Genomic DNA, 18711 nt, shown 5'->3' with positions numbered 1-18711 from the left:
GTACCATTTTTATTTCAAAATACTAAGAAGCATCCTGCTTGAACTGCTCCAGAGCAGTATTAAGTGTGAAGCTCCTTGTTTGTGACAGTAGCCAAACTCCAGTATTTCAGGAGAGCAGAAATGTATAATGCATCAACCTGTTACTGAGGGAAAAAGGTGAAGGGTTTTTTCCTAAGTTGTAAAACTTTAGCCACATAAATTCTGTGTCTGAGCTCATGATGTGGCTGCAGAGTGCCTGGCCAGAGGAGCACAGTCACAGCCAGCATGGCTGAGGTGGGGAAGGTGACACTGAGTTTGTGTGATTCCTGCAGCTTTCCTCATTTGGCTGTGCCTTTCACTGTAGTTCAGTGTCCCATTGTTGTTGCAGTCAGTTTTTGGAATTTGCCTCAGCTTAAATGAATTGTGTATAATTGAATTTGCACTGAAAGTGATCTTGTCTGAATATCTGCATCTGCTTAGACCAGGTTACTTAGGGCTTTGATTTGGTGTTGTAAGCCCCTGCCTCAGTTAAAGCAGTCTCTCCTCCTGCTGTGCACAACAAGGTCCCAGTTTTGTTTTCTTAGTGTCTCCTCTTAGACATGAGAAGGCTGTTACCAGCTCCTGCCCAGTGCCTTTCTCTGGGTGAACAAGCTCAGTTCCCTGAACCTTTATTCACTGTGCTTCAGCCAAGTGACCATCTTGGTGGTTTTCCACTGTTCCAGAGCCTACATTCCAGGTCTAACAAGAAGAAACATAGAGGTTGCAATGCAAGTTTTAGCCTTCGGTATTATGTACTGTGTGCGGAAAACCTGAAAGCTTCAATGTTGGTAGGAAATAAAATGTAAGAGGCAATTGTGTGAAAATAGAAACAATGAAAAGTGAAGCTTTATGTATAAACTTGATGGAGAAATTACTTAGTGGGCCCAAAAGAATTTGTTTTCTTAAGTGGAGGAACAAAATACAGAATTTTTAATTTAAAATTGTATATGAGATGTAAATGAGTTATATGGGCAATTTTTACACTGAAAGCTTAAAAAATACTTTCAGTACTTAATAGTACACAACTGCTCTTCCAAGTTGGCACATATGACTGGTGCGTCATAATGGGTTTTGGCCAAGGACTTCATTTTGCCAACATTCCATGTCCTCACTAAAAAGAAAATTGCTTTCCAAATGTATTTGATTGGATAAGTCCTAGTTATCTGGTGAGCAAGTTAGATAGTACTAATAGTAAATCATTAGACTTTGCTATGTCATCTGGTTACAGTGTTGAAGGAAAGGGTGCAGAATTAGTCATAAAAGTTTTGGGAAGTGAAAAAATGGTGCAATTCTAATGTTGGCAGCAGCCACAGATGGTATGATACTGCTCTTGTATGTAAGCTTGATGTATAATGCAATGCCAAAGAAAAAGCTGCCTACTAGATAGTTGGGAAGTGTCAAAAGCAAGGATAATTGTCTGCAATCTAAAGGATTGGCCAACTTTCCTGTGGAATAGGAGACCAAGTGTGTGAGGAATGTTTACCATATTGGGTTTAAAGGGTACTTGACAAAAACAGTGAGGAATACATGCTGAAATACTGACTTTGTGGTCATTCCAGGAGAAATGGTGTCCCAACTGCCTGTATTTGTGGTTGTGCCCTTTATAGTTTGAAGTTTTAATATATAGAATGAGCTTAGGCATAGGGTCATGCTTCTAGTCTCTACTGGGCAAATAAAGAAGCCCAGTGCAACATCAGATAGCTGGTGGTTAATTCTAGAGGTTGTAGCTAAAGAAATTAAGAAATACTATGTTTTGTATTCTATGGATGGAACTGAAAGTGGTTTATCAGAGTTTCAAAGATGAATGAATTTCAAGGTGATTACTGATGACACCAATAGTGATGCAGGTGTCAGAGAGTATTGATGGAAGGAATGATGAAGGTACCTGATATGGAAAATCTCAAAAGCTGTATAATGAAGTAAGGGAAAACTAAAGGCAAGTCATTAGTAGAAGTTTACATTCTGTGTATCAATTACAAGGATATAATAAGCTTTCTGCATTTTTAATTTCTTTCTAAGGGAATTCTCTGGGTTTCAGAGTTCTCTTTCTGTTAACATGTTATTTGGTATTCTCCCAACCAACAGCAGTTGAAGATTCAAGAACTTCCTGAGCCAGAGGCACTTGCTCTGTAGTATTCTTTGGCTTTTATTCTTTGGCTTTCCCTTATGTGGATTATCTAATCTCATCAAAATGTTCATAGAATATAAAACAAAGGTATAAATCTGTGGTGTTTGCTTCTTATACAGAGCATTGATCTTTGTTTACTTGTGTTTGCTTGCTGTCTCTGAATGGCTGCAAGTATACAGGGCTGTTTAATTGATAACCCAGGAGTTAATAGGATTGTGTAGTTATTCATGCTGGCATCAGTACTGTTGGTATTTATTGGAGTTTTTGTGCTCCAAGAAACTGGATATCAGGCACCCGAGATGTTTATATGAAGCTGATGAATTTTACATGAAGCTCTTGTGTTATTGTGTGTGTTTGTACTTATTTCTTCCTTCTGCTTTAAATGAAAAAGCTGCTAATTAATACTAGAAATAAGTGACAAATGGGTTATATTTGGTTATTGCACCAAGGAGCTGGACTGACTCTGAGAACATGGTGTGGAACATGTTTAGACTGGAGATGCCGAATACAATAGTAAAAAAGGATAATAACTTTTTGAGATCAGTCCTACAAATGAGACCCTTTCAAAGTATTTTTGTAACTCCATTTGCCTGCCTAGAACTGTGTGGATTTATTTGAGGAGTGAATGATCATAACCTGAGTAATTTTCCAGGTATTAATGGCAGCAGAGTGGTGAAGCATTAATTCCTGATCACTTCTGCTTTGCTGACCTTGTTTATTTTGGGAAAAGAATTCAATCTATGGCTTCACGAGTGACTGTGAAACCCAGCTGGTGCTGCAGAGAATGGTTCTACTCCTTTCTGTTCACTGCTCACCTGCTAGGAACCTGGTAGAACTCTGCATGCTTTTCTGCTGTCTGAGTGAAAACAGCTCATGGCAAAGTCAAACAAGCACTAGACCTATTAAAAGATGGCTGCTGGGATGGAGAGTTGTTAACTGTTGAGCAGTTCAGGTGATTCAGATGCCTGTGAAAAGGCAGGTAAAGTGGTAAGGCTTTACAGCTCAACACTTTAGGAAGGAGAAAGTGAGAAGAGCAGTGATTCTCTCTGCAGCAGAATCAAACTGTGCTCAGTTTGGCTGCTGCTCATGGAACTGGACCCTCTGAGTGAACAACTTTGGCATAGTTTCCTGTTGTAATGAAAACAGTGGGTGAATCAATGTAGGGTTGTTCATAGTTGGGCATATGGTCTCCAACACGATTCCTTCAGTAGACAGAGCTATTTAGATTTCTTGATGGCAAAAACCCCAGAAAGCTTCCTCTCTTATTTGAAGTGAGCTTTCGGGATGGCTGAGTTCACTGGCTGATTATCTGGTATGCTGCTAGTGAGATTTTACTGGCCAGCACTGTGCTTGATCACTTCTTTTGTCAATGCAGTGCATTGCACCAGGGCTTTGTTAACATGAGTGGTGTTTTTGCATTTTATTTGAGGCTTAATCATAGTCTGATGTTTTGTCAGGGGGTATTACTCATACTTTCATAAGTGGGAATAACATTACTTGAATCTCATTCCTAGAACTGGTATTTACCAGACCAAAAAAGTAAAACTTTGAAAACATGTTCAGGTGGAAACCATCACTATTTAAGGGATATTCAACCTTGTTAGGTTTGTGTGTTTGTAAGATACGTTTCTTTAAAGACCATACACTGCCATATCTTGGTTTGGAGGAGGGAAGGCCATTCTTTAATAAAATTCTAATGCATACTTAAAGTATAACTGAGAACTACTTTCTTAAAGGTCAGTGTGGGCAGGAATCATCAGCATTTTCTGAATTAATCTAAATGCCCAACAAAGAATGAACAGGCCTTAGGAGGTTTTAGTGACAAACCCATGTTGCCTGGAAGAATGATTCCCTACCCTCCATTCTGTGAAAACATTAGAACAATAATTACTTCCTTCTTTCACTCTTTGTGCTCTAACAGTGGGTCTACTTGTGCCACAAATAAGATTTGTTGAGGTCATTTTTGCTCTTGTCTTGATGGGGCTGCGTGTGTCAGCCTCCATTCGCAGTTCTCTCAAATGTGCCACTGAGATGGAGAACCACTGCAGAGAATTCTCACTCCTCTGCCTATTCTTTCTTGCCTATTGGAAAAAATGGTGTGATAGTTGCATTTAACCACCAGCATTTGGGGTGCTTTTATTATCTGGTGAAGATAGGAGTGCTGAGGAGTGCTTTGTTTGCGCACTATGCAGGTGACACACCGTTTGCACATCATGTATCTCAGGCTCCAGAGCTTTTCTCTTAAGCAGACTCTTCTGACTTGGGCTTTCCAGCTGCTGGGGTGGTGGGTTGGCCAAACGTGGTAGCACTGAATCTGGAATGGAGCAATCACTTCTTGCATTCTTGCAAGATTCTTGGACTTTATCCGTTTGTAGAATCGATAACACTCTGTAGGTGTAGTGTTACAATAATTAACTTGGCCTATTTTTCTCCTGTAATTAAAAGATGGCCTTTCACTTTTGTATGCTCAAAACTGTACATGTTTGACTTGTAGTATATTCCTGTAGGTTTTTGTAAATGTTTTACCCAGAAGGAGACTTCTTTCTAGTTCTTCAGTCTGCTATTTTTCTGTTTGGAAATTTGTTGTAAAATGCAAGTATTTATCACATGACTGAGTCTGAAAGATCTACTGCTTTGGTTGCTTTAGCTTTAGTTTAGTTAACTCAGGTACAGTTCTCCTTAAAAGAACTCCAGACTCAAAATTAAGAAATTTCTGTCATAATTCTGCAGTCTAAAGTGATGATGCTGTTGAAGTTCATTTTAAAAAGAATCCCCAACCAAATCACTTTTCTGCTATTTGTAATTAAATTCTATAATAACAGTTACTCAAGAAGGCAAAAGGAGGACTATTTTATTACATGAAATCTCTTACCTGCCACATTTAATCTTTCTTCAGGCTAAGGAAATGGCAATGGAATACTTAATGATCTAACAAAGTAGTTAACTTAGTAATAAATGCATCTTAAAACCTGTTTGTAGAAAATTTCCTATAAATAAATGTCACTTGTAGGGTGAGAAATGGATCAATTTTTTTATTCCTCTCTTCCTAATAGGTTGTTTACAGGGTCTGATGTACACAGCTGGTTTTAGGTGGGGAATGTTAATTCAGGTGACTGGAAAGAAGTCTGTAGTTGGGCTAGAAGCTCCATGGTCTTTATAACTCTGTTCCTGATCTTATTTTGATTCATTAAAATACTCTTTGGAGGCCATCAGGGTATTCTGAGGAGACAGAAAAGTTCTGTTTTACAGTGTGTTGTATAAGGGCCAATGCAAATTGCACATACACAGCTGGAAGCCACTGCACATACACATACACTATTAGAGTGGTGAAGGAAGTGCTGTCTGGGAAAGACAGGCAGGAAAAAAAAAACTGGAAGAGTTTGTCTTGATGGCTTAGGGAATATGTTTCTGAACCCAAAAGATGATTTTCAAATGAGATGATGCTGAAATGGGAACAATAAGAATTAAGCCAAAATAAATTAAAGCTGGAAATCAAAAGGATCCTCGCTGCTGAAGTAATTAGTTAATAAAAGGCTTTTATAACAATAATGTAGATAACACAAGCTCATTATGATGTAGCTAGATCATTTTAAAGATCATATTAAATTGTTTATTATATGTTTAGGTTGTCTGAGAGACCTAGCAGAAAAATCTGTCTCACTCTGCATTTTGAACGAAAATCATCAGATTGGGTTGGATCCAAAAATAAGGATTTTCGGTAATCTCAAATCCTTTAAGCACCATTTGTAGCATATTCTAATGTATCTCTACTGTCACAGGGATTGTAAAAGTACATACCTAGGAAACTAGATTTCAAAATAGGATTGTTTCAACTATGTGACTGCTAACTGGCAATCTGAAAACCTTTACTTTTTCTGCCACTAATTAAAATGTTTCTTCGTCTTTTCTTCATCTGTTCATTCAGGGACTCATATAAAATTTAGGTTCTGTGCATCGGCTCACCAGTGTTCTGCGATCTATAAACAGCACATTGAAACCACTTGGGCACCAGATTGTGACTGTAATGAAGGAAATGAAAACCTTATTTCTTCCCTGGTTTTGTTTCTAGTTCAGATCTGATGCTTGCATATCATAGTGATTTTGCTCTTTGTAGAGAGTGTGGTGTGCTGCTGTAAAAGGAAGACTTGGGAAGCAGGAATATACTCTCGTCTTTAGTGGTTTGCATTCTTACCTTTAAAGGCTGCTGTTGCAAGCAGGGAAATGCTGCTGAGTGGCAGTGGAGAACTGCTGCCCTCTGCTGTGTTCAGTGTGCTTTGCTCAGGGTAACAAACCGGGACAATGCGGGATCTGCTTCCCAGAACTTGCAAAGCTTCCTTATCCCTCTGACATTTGAAGTAGGTGAGGATGTTCTTTTGAACGGTAGAAAGAAATAGAAGTGTTAACTACACGTTACAGAGCTGATGTTAATTTGTTGGCTTGCTGATCATGATGTTGTAAAATCTTGTTGATATTACAGATTTTTTCTATAGTCCTGTATTATTTTGGAAATTCCTTTATATAGTTAATATTCATCCACATCCCTCATATAAATATATGCATGTGGTAATTTTCATTAAAATTTGATTATCCCAGCCTTCATTAGCCTAGTTAATGATTTTCTGTAATATGAGAATGGGCAACACTAAAACACCTTTATTTTGGTTGTCTCTGCTTTTTTTTTATGAAATGTCCTAAAGGGCTTTTGAAAACTCTGCCAAGTGTTGTTGTGTCTTTCTTTCTTAATTTAAACTTGTGTTTCCTCAGCAATCCAAGTGCTATGAAAGTGACTTCAACTCTCTGTGATGATTTCCCTTAGAGCATCAAATAAACATAGAAGGAATGTGAAAACTTTTTTACCTGCATTCTGTATTGTATGGCTTTGCTGCCCAGGACTGCAGTGCACAAGTGCATTAAACTTTTTATAATTTTCATTCCCTTTGCCTTTCCCCTTTCTGTTTGTTGTTCTATCACCCTTTCTTTAACCAATAGTTAAGATGCCCAGGGGAAGTCTCGAGTTGATCTGAATCTCTGATGGTCTGGTAGTACATGATGCAAACTGAATTCTTCACAGTATAGGTGCTCCTTAAAAATGGACTTGGACTTTGTGGATTCTTTCCAGCTATGACTGCTAATTCATCTTAAGATGAGGCTTAAGTTAGATATTAGGAAAAAACTCTTCACTGAAAGGAGAGTTGGGCATTGACATAGAGAGCCCAGGGAAGTGGTGAAATCCCCATCCCTGGAAGCGTTTGAAAGGCATGTGGATATTGCACTTGGGGATATGGTTTAGTGGTGAACATGGTGGGGCCTGGCTAATGAGTGGACCTGATGAACTTTGAGGTCTTTTGCAGCCCTAGTGATTCTATTTGATGATTGTAAATGAAGGACAAGTACCCACCCCAGTTGCTGTCCCACTCCTGAGAGTGATTATATATTTTTATTAGATCCTGGTTTGTTGATTTGCTCTGTTCCTTTTTGATTTGATATTTTTGGCAATGAGTTCTGCAGTACTTTCTTTTCTTTGCTTTCAAACATCTGCTGGGTAATTTGTCTGCTAATGCCTGTGTTGTCTTAAGTAGTTAGTAGTTGTGTTTTATATGCCTTTTCCATGCCATTCATCTTTTCAAAGATTGAGTGTCATATTCCCAACTCAGCTGCTTGCTTTTTATAAGATGAAGAGCTTTGTCAGTTAAGCTTCTCAGATAGAAGCCACTGACTATCTTTATCCTTGATATTATTGCCTGTAATTTTTTTTTATTTTTATGGCTTTTATGAGATGATCAGAAATGTTTCCAATAGGCAAGATCTATGATTCTCTCAAAATTATACAGAAAAGTAATACTTTCTGGTTTTCTTTTTCTCTTTTTCTGAGTTAGTAGTTTTGTTCCACTTGGTGGTTTAAAACTCCTGTAATTTTAGTTGAGGTTCTATTTTCTAGGTGTTTTAAAGGCAACAGAGAAGAGAAGAAGTGGAGAATGACCTACATTAGCTATAACATGCTGTCACATTCACTCTGGTATTTGGGTCCTAACTGAAGTAATTTCAAAGCTGAAGTAGGGTGTTATTTTCCGTTGCATCTTGCTAAAACATACCAAGAAGAAATACTCTGTTTTGAACAGTTGTGCAATTAGTTTACCAACAGCTGCTGGTGTTTTTTAAGCACTGGTGCCTGCCAGAACTGTTGCCCTAGATTCCTGCTGAAATGCTGTGGTTTGGAAGCCTGTATTAATATGCAGAAACTCTGGGGTCGATAAGTAACATTGAGTCCAGGATCAATATTTTGAAAGTTTGTTTGTGGTCAGGGAAATGGCACTTGGTAATAATAAAGTATTTAATGCACCATTGCTTGAATTCTTAATAAAATTTGGCTGTAACTTGACAGTAATTGTCACTGTAAGAATAAGTATTTATGCTAATGAGAATTTAGATAATTCAACCTGCTATGAGAAAATGTGATATGAGATTCCTTTGTGGAGCTAAGTTCAGATCAAGTAACAGTCCCCACACTTCTCGTTTAAGCTGTTCTGTCATGGTTATTCAGTTGTAATTTGTGGTTTCAGTTTTTAAAGACACAACCTTCATCCTCCAACTTTATTTTTTCAGCTTGTTTATTAAGGTATTTCCTCCTTATTTGCAAGTTCTGAAACTGTTACTGCACTGGTGACCGTATTAGTGAGCATTACATAGGAGAATGAATCTTCTAAAACCAGCAGAAATACTTTAAAAATACTTTTTAAAAACTGGAGAGAAGTGATAATAACTTACTAGCAGTGTCAGTGCTACCCTGAACTGCTTATGGCTTCCTGTCAGTTCTCCCCTTTACCTTTTAGTTTCCCAGGGAGTGGCAGAAGAGTCAATGACCTGCAGGCAATAACAGCCTTCCTTACCTGTTCTCAGTTCATAACAAAGTGTAAATCACCAGCACCCTTACCACCTGGATTGGACAGAGATGGCAACTGTAGTCCTTGCCCATAAGAGGATTTTAAGATGGGAAAAGGGATGGAGGGCAGTGAATTAAAACTGTGGGTCAGCAAATGCTTTTATCAATGGGAGCCAAAAAGTAGCATTTTGAATCTTTTCCCATTTAGAGGAAAGTATTATCTCTGGTTTTGAAATGTTTAGATTCATTAGAATGATACAAAAAATAAACTAATGGCATTTCCACTCTAAGTGTTGTACCAACTGTGTTGTATGAAAAAGTCTTTTTGAAAACTATTGTTAGAGAACTTAGTGACACTTAGAACTTTGTGTATTCAGAAATGTATGGCAAGTATTTGAGCATCCACAGAACAGCATTGCTCTTGAGATTCCATCCTGATCTCAGCAGATTATTTTATAATTGAGATTTGATCGGTTTTCATTGTTTTTAAAACAGCAGGATTGAAGGACTGAGTTGCATTTGTCTCTGGGAACAACCTTCTCACTGTCTGCAGGTGGAGGAAAAGCCCCCACCATTACTGATGTTGTGCAGGCACTTCATCTCCTGGCTATGAGAGGTTGTTAGCATCATCTCTTTTCTGCTCTGCTGCTTTGATGTAGCACCAAATATGTCAAATTGCAGTCTCTTCTTGATGTGATGTTAAGCAAGCATGAACAGCAATTGAGATGAATCTGGAGTAGTTTGAGGCTTCACCAGATAAAAGACATGTATTATTAATATATTTTCTCTCACTCATTTTCACTTGTTTTTTTACCAGTCTGCCCTTATTTTTTCAGGGGAGGCACAGATGCTTTATTAATTCTTTGTGAATTATTCAGCAGCAGATCTACTTTTTGTGGCTACTTTGCATGGACCATTTAGAAGGCATTCCACTACTGAAAACTGCTTCTCCTGAAGGGACTTGTTAAAAAAGATAGGATGGGATGGGATGGGATGAATCAGATTCTGAGCAATTCTACAGTAACTGAAGGATCTTCATATGTTAGCAACACTGGAATAAACCTCAAAGATGTTGTCCTTCTTTCCTCCCATCACATGCCCCCTCCAGTCCCACATGACAGTCTTAATCAAACCAGACTTCTGTTAAGGCCCATAGGAAAATCATGTTTTGGAGGATATGCTTAGCCTAGTCAGCCTGGGAACAATCCAGAGTGAAATCACATCCTTGCTCCAGCCTGCTCTTGACACTGTGGAGAGTAGTTCCAGCTAATCACACCCTGCTGGATTTAATCTTTCCCACTGAGTACAGCCTTGAGAATATAACCTTGCTTGAGTGATAATTACGGCTTGAGATTAGAGTCCATCCACATCAAACACAGACTGGGTGAAATCTTCAGTGAAGGTGTGGGGAAGGGATGAGACAAGGCTGTGAAGCTCTTGGGTCTTTTAGGAGGGCTTTTATCATTTAGCAGTTTTATCTTTGTGAGTCAGTGTCTGTTGTTCACTACAAATCTTTTTGAGAATTCCATGGAACCATTTGGGGCTATATATCCATACTTTTTTTTCTCCTATGTGGACAGATGGAACCAACACATCAAAGGCAGCTTTAGATTAATCACATGCTTTTACTCTGAATGATTTCAGTACTGTTTTTTGAATGCAAAGTCTCATAGTTTTTAATACTAGAGGACTTTTCAGGTCAGACTGGTAGCAGGTCTAGCTGGGATGGAGTTAACTTTCCTCTCAGGAGCCCATATGGTGCTGTGTTTTGGATTGTGACAAACTGTTGATGAACATGCCAGTGTTTTAGCTATTGCTGAATAGCACTCACACTGTGTCAGGGTCTCTTACTTTCTCACTCTGCTGCCCTGGCAAGTAGGCTGGGGGTGGGCAAGAGGTTGTGAGGGGATACAGCTGGAACCTCTGACCCAAAATGACAGATAAGATACTCCATATATTTTAATATCTTGCTCAGCAATAATTCAGGAGGAAGTGGCTGAGGTTGGCCATTGATCTGCTGGTGGTTAGTGATTTGGCTTGCCTCACTTACATGTGTGGTTGGTTGGGTTTTGGTTTCTAAAAAAAATATTTCCCCTTTCACTTATTTATCTTGACCTATGAGGTTTCTCCTCTTGATTTTGCCTTTCTGATTCTCTCCCTCATCCCACTGGGAGGGAGTGAGTGAGTGGCTGGTTAGATACTTGCCTGTCATCTAGGCTCAACCTACCATGGACTGTTTCTGGACATGTTAAATACGTTTGAAGAAGCAATGTAGTACGTTCTGATTTTAGGAATTTTTTTTCATTCATTTCCTAGTCTGTATTGAAGATGTTCTCCTGACTCTGGTGGTTTCCAGCTAGGAAAAAATAATGTTGAGTTTTGGCTTTCACGGTAGTCATACCAGCCAATTCTTTGACCTCTTTTATTCTCAGGAACTTCTAGTGTGAAAACTAAAGATGTAAAATGTGCTCCAGTAGTGCTAAAATACTTTCAAAACATCAAAAGAAAAGGAAGAAGTTTCACTCAGGGCATTTTAAATTCTAAAACATGCAATGGTTTCATGCCTGCCTTAGAAAACATGACTACCTGTAACTTTTGGTCAAGGTGTGCTTCTGTTTTAATATAAGCTCCTGTATAGCATTTTGCTAGACGTTCCCCCCTTTGGTATTCTTAATGCCCTTCTCGTTATAGAAATTCTGCTTGTTGTTGCTTAGTTAACCTTACCCTCTCACTTGTTTCCCCTTCTGGTAGTGGGGCTATTTTGTTGTTTATTCTATGCTTGCTACCTACATCTGAGAAAATTGCACATGATTGATACGCTCAGAGACTTCTATTCCTCCAGTCAGTTCGGCTGAAGTTAAACTGTAGTGTTAAAATTACTGAGAGGCAGGAACTGACAGGTGAATGATATGATGAAACAGCTTTGAAATCACACTTGGAATATGTAGGACCTCTATTCAGTGGTAATTGTCAGGAAAGTCTGTTTTTCATGAAGTTTTGCTTCTGTATGCTCTTCAGTCTGTCACCACATATTTTGAAGCCTGATTATTTTTGCATATAGAAGACATGATAATGCAGACACGTCTGGGTTCTTTCTCCAATATGGCATTATGTTTTTCTCCTCTGTTTTGGATGAAAAACTCCTAAAGCAAGTTTATATGAATGCCCCTAGTGATGGTCACTCAGCTGGGAAGGGAGACAGTTTTGTCTGCTCTTTGGCTTGACTTATCAAGGCTTACGAAGGACCTCATTGGACTGATGTCCTAGATCTGTCTTATACGTAACAATTTAAGACTTGGAATGAACTGAGAGAAAAACACAAACACCCACTGAAAAGTTTCTATTCATAGGACCTGTTCTGGGCTTAAATACCATTACAGGGCAAGTTAAAAAACAAAACTGGCAACTACTAATCAGCTTTCTCTTGTGAAATAACATTTCACGTTCCTTCTGAAGTTAATGAGGCTGTGTTAGTCTTCAGGGTTTTGGAAACTTAAGACACAGACAGCTGTATTCTGGAAATGTTTATATGAGAGCATTAAGCTTCTTAGAAAGGACATATGTACATCAGCGTTCTGAACTGGACATGCAGCAGTGGCTGCTGGTTTAACTTCTGCAAACATTTACCTGCCAAGCTCACAAAACCATGTTTCTAAACTATGGAGACCTGTTAAGGATGCCCTTTAGAAGGGGAATTTCAGCTCACAGTGTTTTGAGTTTATAAACCTCTTTGCCCAAAAGAACAGTGCAAATGATTTTTTGGCAGTTTAGGGGCGTGCAAGAACAAGCAGTACATTTTTTGGCTACTCTCCCAAAACTGGCTTGGATGGTCACCTGATACTTCAGGGAGCAAGAACTGCAGAGCCAAAGAGCTTCCTGGGTGCTGATGGATGCAGTTTGCACCAGACATCAGTTATTCTCAAACTAGTGTTCAAATTTCATTTGCCTTATAGAATTGCTTATAAAATTACTACTCCTTGAGTAAGAAATCATTGCAGACATTACATTAGAGCTCTGTGCTAGTATGGGGTAATCTTACACCAGCATCCAAGCTGTTTTGCAGCACTCATTATCATTTTGGAATTCTGTGTATACTCTTTGAAGACCTTGCAGACTACAATTATGCAGAAAAGAGGATAAAATAAGTTTATTAGATTTAAATAATTTCAATGATAAAAAGTGTATTTAAAAAATGGATTGTATTACATATGCCAGAAGTACACCAGCTCAGGCTTCTGAGGAAGAGTGCACCTAAGCTTGAGTTCCACCAGCTTGACAGGTACCTGCACTGGTACTTAAGGGACATTCTCTGTCTAAGGAATTATGAAGCCTTTTCCTCTTTGGTTTGGTAGTCTGAACAGTTGGTATATTTGTCATGCTAGACCTTGACTACTGATTTCATTAAAAGCTACAGGTCTTGCTACTTATGAGATTGGTATTTCCCAGCCTGTGTTGTATTGAGGATTCGGGTGGAACACATGAATCGATGCAATTGGTACTACTTGTGTTGCATCAAGAATAGTTGGCAAGTGCTGAGCTGAAGCATTAAGTTTCTGTGAAAGTTTCATAGTGTGGTTTTTTTTTTTTTTGTTGCTATATAGCTCTTGTTTCTCTCTATCCAATATTCTTAGTGCTCAGGGAGACTTCGAAGTAGGATCTTTATTTCAAGACAACAAAATTAGTCTTGCTCACTAATTGAAGATCATAGTGATGTGGGTATTTTTATTGTGCATGTGGGAGCCATACATAAAGATGGGTTATTGCCAAGTAAACATTTGAAAAAAAACGGAAATAAAGACAATTCATTTTAGGTAGTGCTTTTGTAAGGATGAAAGCAGTTCTTTTCACTCAGAACACTTTTGAGGAAACACAGAAATGGTGAGCTGTGACTGTGGGAACTTTTATGTGATAATACAAAGTACAGACTAATAGATTGGCACTGAGAAGTGATAGATAGTTAAGGCCATATTCTTCTAATTAATGGCTTAGTCATTGTGTTAATACATTACTTTTTTGTTTCGAAATGTTAATTCAACCTTCAGTTTGAATCAGAGCACTAATTAAATGTGGATATGTTTCTGTAAAGCTCAAAAGTAGACTTGGAAATCTTCTGTTTCATATGTTTCTCTATATGAGAACATAATTCATGTTCATATTTCAGAAAGATTTATGTATTTTTTTAAAAAAAAGGCTTTTAAGCACAAGTAATTGTTTTGAATAAGTGAAACCATTGCAGTTAAATCTCAGGATTTAGTCAGCAAAATAAGTAAGAGTAGATGTTAATTTTATCAGTTTAAAGATTGTATTTTTAAGCTTGTGGGCCTGCAAATGTGTAAAAAGTTTAATCTTTGTATGAAGGTCAAGATGATTTTGTAGTGTAACCAATTTATTTATCTACAGCTGCAAATATATATGGCTGAAAGATTCAGATGTTTTATGTGGTCTTCATCAACAGTGTAGATGTAATTGCCTCAAGTTACTTAAGCTTTCTCTTCCTTATTGTATCTTACTGATGGAATCCTTTGTGGATGTGTAGCCTGTATCTTCCTCTTATTGATTCTTCTATGCCCACGGCACATTTAGAGCTTATATTTTCTGCATCACAAAAAGCTATTTCTGCGACATTCAAGAACTGCTTTTGGCTCTTTGACTTTATTTGTTGTCATGAAATTGCCATGCATTGGACTGTGTGTTATTTCAGTGAGAAATTATGTTATTACAATGTGATTAGAGGTGTGGAAGTAAGGTGGATTGTAAATCCATAGTGCATAGAAGAGGATGTTCAGTGGGATAGGAACATTGTTATGTTTGGCAAAAGACAGCACTCTGTGCCTGTGTTCCTTCCCCTTGTGCAGTGTTCCACGTGAGGTGTTTGAGTATGTGCTCAGTTGCGCTCTGCCCTGTTTCTTCAGCCAGGAGTCTTTACTGGGACCCCCAGCCAGCAGCAGGAACACAAAGAGGTTTTAGGTTTTTCTGTCAGCCTTTCTACTTAGGGTTACCCTTGGATATTCTTGCAAGAAAAACATCTAACTTAGCTAGGCAAAGAAAGTGCATTTTTTGTTTCTTCACACTCTGTTTCTCTTTTGGTGAAAATTAAGTTCAGGGTTAGATTTTTTTCCTTTGGTCCTGCCCATATTGCTATACTGGGGTGCAGAAGATGATCTGCTGTGGGAAGTCATGTCTAAAGCTATTTGGTGAAAAATTGTAGGTCACAGCACACGGTGGAAAGAAAACTGTGCTTATTAATATGGAAATACTGTCATCGGTAATCCTTGGAGAGTCTACCAAGAACAAGGTCCTCATGCAAATGAAGTTTATTTTGAGGTTTACTGTGGGCTGAGTTGCACATTTTTCTCTAGACATCTTGCCTTAGTTTTGGTTTCATCAATCCGCACATTTATATAAAGATGACTGTCTCAGTATAATTCATGAAGTTACTAGTTTGAGCTGGAAGTGTGCATGCAATTTTACACTACACTAAACTTGCTACCTCAGGGGGTGCTTATCAGGTAAACCAAACAAAGTAAAAGATGACAAAAAGCTGCCACAGGTGTAAGCGAACAGTTACATCCTAAAGAGACTTCTTCACAATACTGCTTAATGGAATAAAAAATAGAAATTATGGCTAATATTATTTTATTGAAGTTTTTTTGCAAAGGCAAGTTAGCTTATGGTACAAGAGCAGAGTAATTGCAGGGAGCATGATTTTGATAAATTTTATCAATTTTTGTAATACAATTTATTAAAATGCATGAAGAGATTGAAATCCTGGAGAGATCCCCGGACTTGTAAAAAAGGAAATAAAGTTTGAATCTTATAGGGCTTGATTATAAAACAAACCCAATCTTAGATTTGTTAGCACACAATAAAGAACAACAAATTCTAAGGAGACTATGATAGTATTTACCTCAGTTCTAAGGAAAAAAGCTTTTTTTCTTGAACTCTTTTAAGTATTCTGTGGAGTTGTTTGAAATGCTTTATCAAGAGCTCTTCATAATCAAATCAATGCATAGTCCAGACTGTTCGTGATTTCATAGTGCTAACAGGGAAAAATAGCAGTTTCTGATTTTATTGTGTTGGAGAGTATTTGTGCATTTCTGTGCTGTTTCTTTATTACTTTTACTAGATCATTAGGAATTTTATCAGCAGTTAAATACCATTTGTTTGACGTGTCAAATAACCTTGAATTTTTAATCTTTGAAAATGAGGATTAAATATCCCAGAGCCATTCATTTTGTGGTCTGCTGACACTTCCTTGAAAAAAGCTAGCGTAAATTGCAGATCAGCAAATTCCCTGCTGTTAAGCTTACAACGTCCCTGGTTTTATAATTACACACAGCTGATTTTAAAATGGGTTTTCACATGCTCATTGGTGCAGTGCGAAAGCACCTTGCAGGAAGCGTTGGGTTTATCTCTATCGGGCCGTGTAACGAGTCCCTTGCTGCAACATCTCGCCCCTCCCCTAAGCAAGCAGCACACACTGAGCAGGGCTCTGCTGGAGTTGCTTCTGTTTTCATGGAGGAGATAGCGGTCCTTGCACTGCAGCAGGTGGAGCTGCCTTGGATCTAACCCGGGCTTCTGGCTGAGAGCATCTGAGTATTACTTTGGGCCGTGAGACAGTTGTCACTTCGAGCCGGCGCTAACGTAATTAAATAGAAAGCTGACTCAAAAATTTTAAAAATGGACACGGGATTTTTTCTTTGCTTTTTTTATAAGATCCGGTTTCTAACGTGAAGCAACATTTTTCCTGAAGGATTCAACCTATTTATATAAAGGCTTATTTTGAACACTATGGACCTAGATTAAATGTCAAAGACAGGCAGCAAGCAGCGCTTACAGAGGCATTTTTCTGGAATCTCAGTCACGGATCGATTGAAGTGCACAGGGTCTGAAAAAATGTCTCCTAGCATAAAAAACTTGGATTGTTTTTCTCCGATGCTATGCCACTGTAAAGTAGCATGTACCAACAACACAATATCTTTAATGTTTGGATGTAAGGTGGGTCTATAAAAGGACTTTCCTGGAAATGTAAGCTGCAATGTATGATTACCTTTGTGTCTAATGTAACTGTACCTTAAATTTCTGGTTAAATAAGTGTGTTTTGTTCCGTGCCTTACTTAATTTTCCAAGCTCTTAGTGATGGTGACAGAAGTAATGAATTATCATGCCTACTGTTTAGAGATTCCTTTGAACAACATTTTGAATTTACTGAATGCCGCATGTAAAATGTCGTCATTCTTCATTAATCAGCATTAATCATCATGTAATCAGTTTATTGCACTTGGCTTTCATTTTCTTCAGCTGTAGAGAATTTTATACACAGGAGACTTGCACTGAGATACAGGGCTGGAAATGCCTCCTGACATCAATTTGATGGAAGCAATTGTTAGTGGCAGGTTTGGGTTTAACAGTGCCCTGGGGCATTAAGTCATTTTAGGACTACATCAACTGTTTAGCTTTCAGAGGAATAAAACACATATAATTTGGTAATCATCAGAATGATAAACAGAATATACTCAGTGTTGTGTTGAAAATGCTTTTTTATTTCTTTTCAGTAGAATTAACTTGCAATGTCAAGAATATGAGGAGACTGTTAAGTACTGGAAAGCCACTTTAATTTTAAAGGGATGTGTGTATGAAGTTACTTTTGAGGCAGAAATTAGGAAATCCTTTCTCTCTAAAACTTTATATATTCAGTGTTTCCAAGTCATGTGTGTTATTTTTAACAAAAAATATTTCAACTAGATTTTATTTTCTAAAGTGGGATCAGTTGTGTGTGCATATATACTCACATATATGCGTGTGTGATGCATTTATGTATATGTGTGTGTATATACATATATGTATTAGAAAATTTTGAGCGGTGAATAAATGTGAGCTACATTGAGAGGAAGGAATCTAAATTTTTATGGGTCTTTTGACAGCGTAAATATTACAAAACTTAAAGTTAAATGCTTTATTTCCAGGCGGAAGACTTTGCCTTGTTTTGAGTCTGCTTTATCCTTCTTGTGTCCAAAGCATTTTTCAATTGGAAATATGTGCCTATTTATTGATGCCATTTGGAAAGTACTCGATATAACACTAAGCTTTCTTTTCTTCCTTTTTGGAAGTGCACGCTCCTCGTTGCTGAGTCCTGCTCGCGTTTAAGCAATGCCCTGGAGCCGGGCGGTGTGTGCCGGAGCCGCGGGCAGCGCGCTGTCCCTTTAAGAGCAGCGGCCCGCACTGGGGCCATGGCTGTGGCGGGCTCGGCCATGGCGGCGGCTGCGCGCGGGGCGGCCGCCGGGGGGCGCTGCAGGCGCTGCCCGGGCCCGGTGCCTTCATGGCGTCCTTGGGCTGCACCGGTACGGGGCAGGGCGGGCACAGCCTCCCGAGCGGGGAGCGCTCCACCGCGTCCTCACCGCGTCCTCACCGCGTCCTCACCGCGTCCTCACCGCGTGAGTCCGGGGCTGTGTGTGCCCCGGCCCGCGCCATCCGCCAATGGGCGCGTTGCGGTTACTGCCCGTGCCCGCTCTGCCTGCGCTGCGCCGCTCCGCTGCGGCCCGGAGGGGAAGGGTTTCTGTGCACACTGACTGCCGGCAGTGCAGAGATGCACCGGGCACTTGTCCTTTTTTGAGTCAAAGTTGTAGGGCTGGATAGTACTAAAAATAAAATGCTTTTGTCCTCTGAGAAGATACAGCCTTTGAAT

At 38.9% G+C, this 18711-nt stretch overlaps 1 protein-coding gene across 16 annotated transcripts in view; it reads left to right on the top strand.

The window, feature by feature from the left end:
* DLG1 (discs large MAGUK scaffold protein 1) overlaps positions 1 to 18711 on the top strand; it is a 145373-nt gene that overhangs the window by 27935 nt on the left and 98727 nt on the right. For 3 of the 16 annotated variants that reach the window (XM_033069028.1, XM_033069025.1, XM_033069024.1), the window contains exon 1: positions 16500 to 17024. The exons of 12 other annotated variants lie outside the window; for them this stretch is intronic. In XM_033069028.1, the coding sequence (XP_032924919.1) occupies positions 16833 to 17024 (192 nt within the window). In that variant the 5' untranslated portion in view covers positions 16500 to 16832. Of the gene's footprint in view, positions 1 to 16498; positions 17025 to 18711 lie in introns of those variants that run through there. One more of the 16 variants, XM_033069020.1, reaches the window with a different exon arrangement.

This window comes from Catharus ustulatus, chromosome 10 (assembly GCF_009819885.2).
Source record: "Catharus ustulatus isolate bCatUst1 chromosome 10, bCatUst1.pri.v2, whole genome shotgun sequence".
In the NCBI taxonomy this organism is placed as follows: domain Eukaryota; kingdom Metazoa; phylum Chordata; class Aves; order Passeriformes; family Turdidae; genus Catharus; species Catharus ustulatus.
This window is presented reverse-complemented; position numbering and strand designations above follow the sequence as displayed.